The sequence below is a fragment of the Neurospora tetrasperma genome (assembly GCF_000213175.1).
Source record: "Neurospora tetrasperma FGSC 2508 unplaced genomic scaffold NEUTE1scaffold_4, whole genome shotgun sequence".
NCBI lineage: Eukaryota > Fungi > Ascomycota > Sordariomycetes > Sordariales > Sordariaceae > Neurospora > Neurospora tetrasperma.
This window is the reverse complement of record NW_009799102.1, coordinates 1712710-1724405: the sequence shown is the minus strand read 5'-3', so window position 1 is coordinate 1724405 and position 11696 is coordinate 1712710. Positions and strand designations below refer to the sequence as shown.

General features: G+C 53.2%; 3 protein-coding genes across 3 annotated transcripts in view; 2 read left to right on the top strand and 1 right to left on the bottom strand.

Annotated features, from left to right (window-relative positions):
- Window positions 1–76: 76 nt before the first annotated feature.
- On the bottom strand, window positions 77–6941 carry NEUTE1DRAFT_65142 (uncharacterized protein; the record flags this gene model as incomplete). The annotated part of the gene is made up of 4 exons (XM_009853823.1): window positions 77–5868; window positions 5929–6641; window positions 6701–6754; window positions 6817–6941. The coding sequence occupies 4 exons, from the start codon at window positions 6939–6941 to the stop codon at window positions 410–412; spliced, it is 6351 nt and encodes a 2116-aa protein (XP_009852125.1).
- Window positions 6942–7637: 696 nt separating this feature from the next.
- Window positions 7638–9411, top strand: NEUTE1DRAFT_101814 (uncharacterized protein; the record flags this gene model as incomplete). The annotated part of the gene is made up of 8 exons (XM_009853822.1): window positions 7638–7664; window positions 7800–7895; window positions 8096–8318; window positions 8388–8519; window positions 8812–8860; window positions 8951–9049; window positions 9161–9264; window positions 9341–9411. 8 exons carry the CDS (start codon window positions 7638–7640, stop codon window positions 9409–9411), a joined length of 801 nt encoding a protein of 266 aa, XP_009852124.1.
- A 1948-nt stretch (window positions 9412–11359) lies between these two features.
- NEUTE1DRAFT_43821 (uncharacterized protein) overlaps window positions 11360–11696 on the top strand; it is a gene marked incomplete at both ends in the record, with an annotated part of 1896 nt that continues 1559 nt past the window's right edge. The window contains one exon of the mRNA XM_009853254.1: window positions 11360–11622. Within this exon, the coding sequence (XP_009851556.1) occupies window positions 11360–11622 (263 nt within the window). The remainder of the gene's footprint in view (window positions 11623–11696) is intronic.

The following is an 11696-nucleotide window of genomic DNA, read 5'->3' as shown; positions in this document are numbered from 1 at the left end:
AATGTCACGATAACCTCACATGCAGCAAGGTCAGTTTGTTGCATGATATCTGATGTAGCGAGTCCAGGAACATTCGTAAAAATAATAATAATATGTATTCGTAAAACGTTAATGGTATATACACAACCCGACCACCCCAGAACCAAACGATCGAGAAATAAATCAGAACAGGAAACTGGCGAGAACATCGCAATCCCAAAAAGGCCATATGAGCATGCATGCTTTCTTTTGAAAGGTAAGAAACAAAAAGAATCCGCAGCCAAGAAACAAACGCTTCCACCAGTGGTATCAACCTTGAATGAACCCGATGCAGAATAAATCATAGGAATTCCCATCGCCGCTCTCATCCATCACGGTAATGGTCCCAACCGTATCCTCTTCCTGATATCATGACATTCCCCGTCACCATTTAAGCTGCGGCGGCAGCGGCGAACACCTCCTCAGCGGTGCGCTTGACGATACCACCAGTAACAGGCAAACATGTGCTCTTCTCGAGGTAGAGATCCACCTCGCGAGCAGCCTGGCGACCTTCGTTGATACCCCAGACGATGAGCGACTGTCCACGACGGCAATCACCGGCAGCGAACACGCCCTCGACGTTGGTGCTATACTTGCCGGGAGGAGTCTTTACGTTCTTGCGAGGATCCTTCTCGATTTCATCGCCGAGCACACGAGCCTCAGGTCCCAAAAAGCCCATGGACAGCAGGACAAGATCGGCAGGGAAGAACTGCTGCGAGCCCTCGATCTTCTTCATGTCCCAACCGCCGCTGGCAGACTTGGTCCACTCCACGCGGATCGTGTTGATACCCCTCACCTTTCCGTTGCCGTCATCGACAAACTCCTCCGACATGATGCAGTATTCACGAGGATCCTTGCCCGTGTGTTGCTTGACCTCATCGTGGCCGTAGTCCACGCGGTAGACGCGGGGCCACTGCGGCCACGGGTTATCGCGGCCGCGAGCCGGGGGAGGCTTGGGGAGAAGCTCAAAGTTAATGACCGACTTGGCACCGTGGCGGACAGAGGTACCAATGCAGTCGTTACCGGTATCACCACCACCAATAACAATGACATGCTTATCTTTGGCGGAGATGTAGGAATCGTCGGCCAGTTCGGAATCAAGAAGAGACTTGGTGTTCTTGTGCAGGAACTCCATAGCGAAATGGATGCCCTCAAGATTGCGGTTCTTGATAGGAAGGTCGCGGGCGACAGTGGCACCGGTAGCAATGATGACAGCATCATTCTGCTTCTTGAGATCCTTGAGTGTCATATCCTCGCCAATCGCAACGCCAGTCTTGAACTGGACACCCTCAGCAGCCATGAAATCAGTACGTCTCTTGACGATGCGCTTGTCCAATTTCATGTTGGGAATGCCATACATGAGCAGACCACCAAGACGGTCGGCGCGCTCATACACAGTAACGTTGTGACCAGCCTTGTTCAGCTGGTCGGCGGCAGCGAGACCAGCGGGACCAGATCCGATGATGGCAACGTTCTTGCCCGTGCGAATCTTAGGGGGCTCCGGTACCATCCATCCCATCTCGAAACCACGGTCAATGATGGCGCACTCAATCGACTTGATACCAACAGGCTGCTCGTTGATGCCCAAGACGCAAGCACCCTCGCAGGGAGCAGGGCAAACGCGACCAGTAAACTCGGGGAAGTTGTTGGTCATTAACAGGCGGTTCAATGCATCTCGCCACTGACCCTGGAAGACCAGCTCATTCCACTTGGGGATGATGTTGGAAATTGGGCAGCCGCTATCGGATTGGCAGAAGGGAACACCGCAGTCCATGCAACGGGCAGACTGGTACTTGAGTTCGTCCTCATCAAGACGCTGAGACAGTTCAGCCCAATCCTTAACACGAGTCGCGGGCTTCCGGTACTTCTCAGCGCGACGCTGATACTTCATGAAACCGCGCGTCTTGTCCAATACAAGGGCCTTCTTCTTGCTGATAGCGTTATCGGTAATACTCTCCTCGATATCCTGAAGCTTGGGCGCATGAGGATCCTTCTCCTTTCTCGCAGCCGCAGGAAGGCTGTACTCAGCCCGCTTGGTCTCGGCAGCCTGCTTGACAGCCTTGGCCTTCTCCTCCTCCAGTACGCGCTTGTAGTCGACGGGTAGTACCTTGATGAAGCGCTTGAGGGCACGGGAGAAGTCAACCAGAATACGAGCAGCAAGCTCGGAACCAGTGTAGTGGTGATGATCCTCAACGAGACTGCGGATGAATGCGATCTCTTCAGGCTCCGCCTCCTCAAGAGTGCTGGCTTCAACCATCTCGGTGTTGAGCTTGGTCAAGAAGTCGCCCTGAATATCCAAGATGTAGGCGATTCCACCAGACATACCAGCAGCAAAGTTACGGCCAGTGCTTCCCAGGATCACGACCCGACCACCAGTCATGTACTCGCAGCCGTGATCACCGACACCCTCAACCACGGCGGTGGCACCAGAGTTGCGTACAGCGAAACGCTCAGCTGCAACGCCGCGGAAGAAGCAGGTACCGCTAGTGGCTCCGTACAAGCACACGTTACCAACGATAATGTTCTCCTCAGCCTTGAATACAGCGGAACGAGGGGGGTAGACAATCAGTCTACCACCGGACAAGCCCTTGCCAACGTAATCGTTGGCATCGCCCTCCAACTCGAGCGTGACACCCGGAGCAAGGAAAGCACCGAAGGACTGGCCCGCAGAACCCTTAATATTGACATGGACAGTATCATCAGGCAGTCCCTTCTCGCCATAGCGTTTGGAAATTTGGTAGGACAGTGAAGTGCCCATGGCGCGGTCAGTGTTAACGATGTCACACTCAATACGTGAAGGCAGTCCCTTATCAAGAGTCAACTCAGCCTCAGTAATAAGCTTGTTGTCCAAGCGAACGTAAAGCTTGTGATCCTGCTTGCGGACATTGAAAGTTGCCACTCCGGGACGGAGTTTATGGGCGGGAGTCAAGATGAGAGATAGGTCAATGTTGGAGGTCTTCTTGGTCCTGAGATCCTCGCGGACCTTGAGCACCTCAACATGACCAACCATCTCATTGATGGTGCGGAAACCAAGCCTGGCCATGATAGCACGGAGCTCGTTCGCTACGTAGTAGAAGAAGTTGATCACATGCTCAGGCGTACCAGTGAACTTCTTCCGAAGCTCAGGGTCCTGAGTGGCAATACCAACAGGGCAGGTATTCAAATGGCACTTGCGCATCATGATGCAGCCCATGGCAATGAGAGGAGTGGTCGCAAATCCCCACTCTTCAGCGCCCAGCAAGCAAGCAATGGCGACATCACGGCCGGTACGAAGCTGACCATCAGTCTGAACGACAACGCGCCCACGCAGGTCGTTAAGCACCAAGGTCTGATGAGTCTCAGCGAGACCCAACTCCCAGGGGAGACCGGCGTACTTGATACCAGTCCAGCGAGAGGCACCAGTGCCACCGTCATGGCCAGAGATGAGAATGTGGTCTGCCTTAGCCTTAGCGACACCCGAGGCGACGATACCAACGCCAGTCTCAGACACAAGCTTGACGGAAACGCGAGAACGAGGACTCGAGCATTTAAGGTCATAAATGAGCTGCTTCAAGTCTTCGATCGAGTAGATATCGTGATGAGGAGGTGGCGAGATGAGGCCGACGCCAGGGGTAGAGTGACGAGTGCGGGCAATGGACTTAGAAACCTTGTGGCCAGGAAGCTCACCACCCTCACCAGGCTTGGCACCCTGTGCCATCTTGATCTGAAGTTCGTCAGAGTCGGCCAGATAAGCAGATGTAACACCAAAGCGACCTGAGGCCACCTGTTTGATGGCTGAGCGCATGGTATCGCCGTTCGGCAGCCTTTGGGACCGTTCAGGATCCTCACCACCTTCACCGGTGTTGGACTTGCCACCAAGCCTGTTCATGGCAACGGCCAGGGTAGAGTGAGATTCGAGGGAGATAGAACCATACGACATAGCACCAGTGCAGAATCGGCGAACAATCTCGGTCCAAGGCTCAACCTGGTCAATAGGGATAGGAGAGCAGTCTTCGAAATTGAAGTCAAGCATACCACGAAGCGTGCAAGATTTGATCTGCTCGTACTCGGAGAGTGAGTAGGCCTCGTAAGACTTGTCGTTCTTGGTACGGACGGCATCCTGGATGTTTGCAATAGAAGTAGGATCGTTGATATGTGCCTCGCCATTGTCACGCCAGTGGTACTCACCAGACTCGGGAAGTCCAGGAACAGCAACGGTGTAACGCGACGGGAAACCGCGCTCGTGCAAACGGAAGGCATCCTCAGCGATAAGTTCAAAAGTTATACCCTTGATACGGGAGGCAGTACCTTTGAAGCAGCGCTCAACCACGCTGTCGTCGACACCCAAGGCCTCAAAGATCTGGGCACCTTTATAACTGGCCAAGGTAGAGATACCCATCTTGCTCATGACCTTGAGGATACCACCATCACAGGAGTGCTTGTAGTTGTAGATGAGCTCATCATCGGTCAGCTTCTTCTTGATGAGCTTCTCCTTGTTGAGCTTAATGATGCACTCCATGGCAAGGTAGGGGTTGATGGCGTCAACACCGTAGCCGAGGAGGACGCACATGTGGTGAACTTCACGAGCCTCGGCCGTCTCAGCGACAATGGCTGCCATTGCACGCCACTTGTTGCTGACAAGGTGATGGTGAACCATGCCACCAGCGAGGAGAGCAGAAACAGCGACACGGTCCTTGGAGGTGTTGCGGTCAGACAGCACAATGATACGATCACTAGCTTCAATAGCGGCAGTAGCCTCCATGCAGATATAGTCAAGGTGTCTAATGTAGCCCTCAATGCCTTCCTTCTTGGGGAATGTCAAGTCAATGGTCTTGACAGTCCACTCGGGATGGATAGTAGACATGTTCTTGAGTGCATTGAACTCAGGAATGGAGAGGATGGGGCTAGGAAGCAGAAGTCTTCCACATTGGGACGAGTCCATCTCGAGAAGGTTGCCCTGGGGACCAACGTAGCATTCAAGAGACATGACGATCGACTCTCTGATGGGATCGATGGGCGGGTTGGTGACCTGAGCAAACAGCTGACGGAAATATTCGTACAGCAACTTGGGAGCATCGGACAAACAGGCAAGCGGAGCATCGTTACCCATGGAACCAAGAGCCTCCTTTTCATCCGAGGCCATGGGGCCAAGAAGCAAGCTCACCTGCTCAAAGGTGTATCCAAAAGCGTGCAATAGGGGGTCCTCCTGGATCTTGGTGTTATCAGGCTTGGCAGCAAGCTCAATGCTCTGGCTACCGGAAAGCGTCTCGAGCACCTGAGGCATGGTAATGAGTTCGTTGTCGAGCCATGACCTGAAGTCCTCCCGGCTAGAGACAGCAGCCTTCAACTCGGAATCATCAATGATGCGACCGGCGCGAGTATCAACGAGAAGCATGCGGCCAGGTTGGAGACGGCCCTTCTGAATGATCTTCTCGGGCTCAACAGGGATAGTGCCGACCTCAGACGCGCAGATAATGCGATCGTCGTCCATCACATAATAACGGCAAGGTCTGAGACCGTTACGATCCAAGTTGGCACCGCAAAAACGACCATCAGCGAACGTAAAGAGCGCAGGGCCATCCCAGGGCTCCATTTGGCAAGCTGCCCACTCATAGAAGGCGGCCTTCTTGGGATCCATGCTCTGGTTTCCCTGCCAAGCCTCGGGCACCATCAGCATCACGGCCTCGGGAAGAGAGAGCACGCCGTTGATGGTAAGGAGCTCCAACACGTTATCGAAGGCAGCAGAGTCGGAACCGCCAGCCTCAACAATAGGATAGAGAAGTTCCAGCTCATCTCCAAAGACATCAGACTGCATGACTCCCTCACGAGCACGCATCCAATTCTTGTTGCCGCGAAGGGTGTTTATTTCACCTGGGAAGATTCTGTTAGCGAGGAGCACCAAGTGTTTTACGGACAATATCTATCGCTTACCATTGTGAGCAGCCCATCGGAGAGGCTGGGCACGATCCCAAGAGGGGAAGGTGTTGGTGGAGAAACGCGAATGCACCAAGGCAAAGTGAGCCTCATAGTCATAGTTCACCAAATCATTGTAGTATTGGTAAACCTGAATCGGCGCCAGCTGACCCTTGTAGACAATGTTCTTGTTGGAAAGGGAGCAGATGTAGAACCAGTTCTGCAGCCCAATCGTGTGTGTAGCTCTCTTCCGGAGGACATAGAGCTGCCGCTCAAACAGCCTCTCGTCAAACTTCTCGGGATCGGTTGTTTCTGGTTCATTGCCGGGCCCGTAAGCAGACGCTAGCACAACGAAAGGCTGCAGAATGGAAGGCTCTCGGGAAAGAGCAGCAGGGCCAAGCAAAGTCGAATCCACGGGAGGCTCTCGCCATCCTAGAACTCTCAAGCCCAACGACTCGGCAATCTCTTCCAACTGCCGCTTCGACTCCTGCAGTGTCTCTGGATCAGGTTTGAAGAACAAGTTTCCCACAGCATACTGGCCGAGTGGAGGAAGCGTAACTCCAACATCGCGCGCGAAGTTCTTCACGAAGAACTTGTGGGGGATCGATGTCATGACACCCGCACCATCGCCATCGCGTGCGTCAGAGCCCACGGCACCACGATGGGTCATGTTGCAGAGCAGGTTTCGTGCATCGCTGACAATCTTGTGACTGGGCTTGCCCTTGATATGGCTGTAGCATGGCAGATTAGCGTTTGTTCAAAGTACCTTAATTTGTTTCTGGGGTCTTACCAAGCAAAACCTACACCACAGGCATCCTTTTCGAGCTCGGGATCGTACAGTCCCCTAAACAACATCTAGTTAGCCAACCTGGCCAACTTATCACAGGGGGTTGGGGTCAAACGCACTGCTTCACCGGCAAGGCGCCAGCCCACGAAGAGTTATTCTCTGTTTGGTATTCATAGGGATGATACTGCTCTTTCTCTGTTTCAAGATGCACTTGTCGGTCGTCGAAATCCTCGATAGCGCCCATGCTAGGCAGGCTGTCCTTGGCAAACGCTCGAGGTATGGGTATCGTTCAGAAACTGTCAAAGGCGCCGACTTGGCTATCAGAGCTCAAGCTTGTGAACAAGGAGAAAAGAGAAAGGAAGAGGGGATGGCTCGGACGAGAAATGGGGATCTAGGGAAAGAAAAGTCAGTCAACTGTCAGGGCACGGTTCAAGTTTTGATGGCCACAAATCTGATCTGCACAGCGAGATGGAAGAGGGAGGGGGGGTTCCGAATATTGCAGTTATGCAGTTGGACGGAGGCGACACGGCTCTATGTACGTCGGTGATCCGATAGCGGAAAGTTAAAATAGACAACTGTTGCAGACAAGACACACGACAGTATGGACACCGAGCCAAGCAGCAATGCCCGATCTTGGCAGGTTGAACCGGCAACCATGGGCAACAGGCTAGCGGGCCTCTAGTCAAACTCTCGCGACAAGAGAGCATGAGGGAGGAGCTCTGAAGCCAAGACGCATCGGGTCCCTAATCTGAGTTGGAGGCATCATGATAGAAAACGCCCAAGCCACCGGCTGAGTTTGAGGGAGTCTGTGTGGACGGGACAAGTGGAACGGCAGATGCCTCGCTGACACACCATCCGATGGCTTGCTACGGTAGATCTCGAAACAAGAAATCGGGGTAGAAGTGGGTGGCCTGGGTGGGTGTGCGTCCGAGTGGTGGTGATGCTCCTGCGGTGGTACTCGAGTGCTGTTTGCAAGTTCGCCGGCAGCTGCTGCTCGTGTGAGCCTGTGATGCAATGGAACGCACAGTCGTACCCAGCCAATTCCAGGGCTGCCCACTCACAACTCCAACACCAACTGCGTGGGACGATATGACGAAAAAAGCCAATTGCAATCTTTCCTTATCGCGCCCATGCGGTTGTCGTCCTGTCTTTTGATAGGCCAGCAACATCCGATATCGACAAGACCCCAAGCCCAACCGTGTCTTGCCGGGGACCTGGGAGATCGGCTGGAAGGCAAGATCATCGGTCTTGATGTGGCGGTGTTGACGGTAGGTATTTCGGCGCAGCCAATCTCCACGCCATTCGATGTGTAGAAGCAGCCAGCAGTGGAAGTGATGGAGGTGAAAAAGCTCCATGCCGTTTTGGTGATAGTGAGGAAGATGAATGTGGGATGCGCAGGCGGGGGAGTGGGCAGCCGGGGGCGACTGGAAGATCCCAGCACAAGATCCCCCAAGGGCCAGGGCTCCTAGGGAGGCGGGGGCGGGGCCCACCAAGTGTGCCAGGGGCATCACCACAAAAGTTGGCTCTACCCTGCGTTTCCACTTGGTGACGACCGAGTTTCCATGTCGTCCATTCTTGCTGTCTCGTCATGACCGTGAAAAGATCGATGCCAAGTTGCTACGTCCATCCAGATGGCCATGTTTTTCAAGTTCTGAGCATCCGAGTTGCTACTGTGTCCATTGCTTTACAGCGCTAGGTCTCTTTCTAGGGGAATGGCTTGTGACTCCGGTTTCGGAACAAGCGTGGCGCTTTGTGCCGTCTTGGGAGTGGTCATCGGCTGGAAGCTCGGGAAAGTACGTATCTTCTGGGCTGAGTGTCGTGTGTGTGGGATCCAGGTCGCTGATTACCGACCGGTCGTGGTGTAAACTTGGTAGTGTACATAGCTTGTGAGATCGCGGGGCCTTGACGATCGAATTGTATCGTCTCGGGAAACTGAAGCCTTTTTGATTCGCTGGTCTCGTACTAGTGGAAGAGACCAAGACACGGCAGATTGAAGCCGACCAAGTGTCCGATGCGATTTTTTTTTGCGTGCCTGTAGCGGACGGCGGTTTCCAAGTCGCAACTTGCCCTCGACAGTTACAAGTGTCGCCGAATGTCGCTTCGTCTTGTCCAAGCATCGGAACTGGTAAGGAGGAAGAGGGAATGGGAAGGGAAGAAGGGAGGGTCTGGATGTTAGTTCCTTACATGCAAAACTCGACTAGGAAGAGCACCTCCTAGCTGACGAGCTGTGAATACTGTAGGCACCTGTTGTAGTGGCCAACGGAGTAACAACTGGAAGGCAGGGCCAGATGTTAGGAAGGTCGAAAGTGCACAAGAAAGAGAGAAAAAGAAGAGGATAGAGGAGAGGAAAGGGTGGCGATGACGGATTTTATGAACAGAACGGGCGCTCCGCCTCCGGGGGAGGAGGGGGGGAGGAGAAGGGGGGGGGGGATGGAACCAGCTCGGGAAGACACGCCAGCGTAGAACGGAGGACGGAAAAGGTGGCCGCGGCGCTCGGGGCAATTTGAACGACAGATCCGACTTTCTTTGGTCGGCTGTTGGGTTGCTCCAAGTCAAGAAAATGGCCGGTGCGGAGCACACACGAGAAGTGGAAGCAGGCCAAGCCGGAGTGCCAGGCCCTGGAGAGGATTGTACACTACATAGTACATGGAGACGGGAAATGCAACCTCGAGGCGAGAGAGGGACCATGTCCAACAGGCAGCGGGCGGGCCTAGTGAACAAATCCAAAGACGCAGATTGGACAGCTCCACAGTCGCATGTGGCAGCTAACGCGGTAGACCAACCCGGACCCCAGCGCCATTACAGATAGGAATGCCCGATTGAGGGTGTTGGCACACGCCCAAGAGTGGGGAAATATCCATTGCTCCCTCCTTCTCCAACTTGTGTCCATTTCACGATATCTCACGACTCTAGACGTATCGAAGGACTGAGATATAATAATTATGTCCACCATTGGGATTTACGCCCCACGCCCGCTTCAACATTCCTCCTTTTGGGCTGCGCTGGTGATTCGGTGTCGATGCAACGCGGGCGACTCTTGCCCATCCGTAGTGTATACATCGGCTGCAAGAAAGCGCCTGAGCGGTCACTCGGGCTGCCAGCTGTTTTTTTTTTTTTTTTCCACTTCCATCATATAACATAGTATCAATGCCTTTCTCCAAAGGCCCCGCTTCTACTACTGTATTCCAGCACCAACGCTTATGAAGTTGAAGGCGTCCAGCAAAGGGTAAGGGAAGTTACTATAACCACATGATTGTGTGACGATGACACTTCTCATCCCGTGTTTTGTAGCAACACACAAGTACAGGCGGTATCACGACCTCCGGGCTCGCCCGGCAAACCACGTCATGGACTTGTTTTTGGGAGACTGATCAGAGAGTCAGAAAGTATATCATTTTCATTTCCAACATCCAGACTGATTTGAGTCACCTGTTTCAGTGGGCGTCAGCCGTTTCCAATGAGTGGGATTAGCTCTTTGGTGGTTGACTGCCCACAGAGGAACATTTCATTTCAACAAAGAGAAACTATGTACACCAAAGAAAACAGCACTGAGTGGAAGCAGCCATTAACACCCCACTCTCACGGCGTCCAGTTAGAGTTGGCCCAAGATCCACACATCGTCAAGTGCATGCAAGGCATCCATGTTAGACTTTTAAACCCCTGCTCGGAAGGCTGGCAAGGAAGAGGAGAGGTCACAACGTCGTGCCCTCAGCAGGCCAATCATCAAGCTTGCTTTTCCAACACCCATCTCACAAGGGCCGATGTCGCCGGCACGTACCTCATGGCAGAGAGCACTCAGTCAGGTCCCTGGACATCCTGGAGACTCTGTGCACCGGCTCGGTCGAGAACGAAGCGCACGACAACGACAACTAACGCCCATACCAATAACATGTGATAATCCTCACAGTCACTCATGACGGAGGAGTTTGTACTGATTCAGAGTCAATATGGGATCCTATCTTCATACGACACATACGATCTCCCTACCTTACTCAGCCCGTCAATCGGGCATCACTTATTCAGACAAGATCCCGTCTAGGCAATATCCCACGCGTTGGGGTTTGTCGGTGCTCTTGTGGTACGACGGTTGAACCCCCAGACCATTCGAATCATCGGCGATGCGACAACGGCTCCCACCTACCCAATCGCCCGGAGTCAGACAGCCGTCTTGGCAGAATCCCAATGAGATCTCTATAGAAGCGTGCAACCGTTCAGAGAGCGAGGGAAAGAAAGGTCTTGAAGGAGAATTGGCCAATAGGAAAAACCAACACGGTCGTAACAGCGTTGCAGAGTCACCCAAAAAGAAACCATGACCAGCCCTTGGCGGGAGATACGGAATCAGTGTACACACATGATGGTGATCCAAAATGTAAAAGAATCATCAGCACAAAACATCACGCCCCGCCAACCAAACCAAAAACCGCGGGTTGAGCTCACCTCAGTCCTTATCAAACAAATCACTTGGTCTCCCAAGAAGGGCGACACGAGTATTTCTGAATCGCCGAAATCCGCGCAGTCAACATTCTGCTGCACGGACAGGATATTCACTACGAGAAGCATGGCATCACTGCGCGAACGCTAGTGAACAAACCAAAAACTCGCTGGACCGCAACTATGTAAAACACCGCGCCGTCCTAAATCTCAAAAGTCTACTAGTCATATATGGTCGATGAGACCGCGGGTCTCCGTCCACTTTCACCCGCTCGGGTCGGGAGGGTCAACTGGCAGATAGCCCACTGCGACTACGTCACCCACTTTAATAAAAGGCCAGAGCACCTTGCGGGATATCGAGGACAAGCCGCCTCACACAGCACTGTTTCTACTCACAACAGGGCATGTGTTGCAGTAAACAGTGATTCCGTTTCGTCGCTCATCGCCCTCCCTGTCGCACATTCACACGGTGCCAACATATGGAAGGAAAGTTTGTAAGGTGACGTCTGTGCGTCGCTCCTTTCTGTAGTGTCAATGAGTATATTAAAAGGTGGGGGAGCAGCTGCCA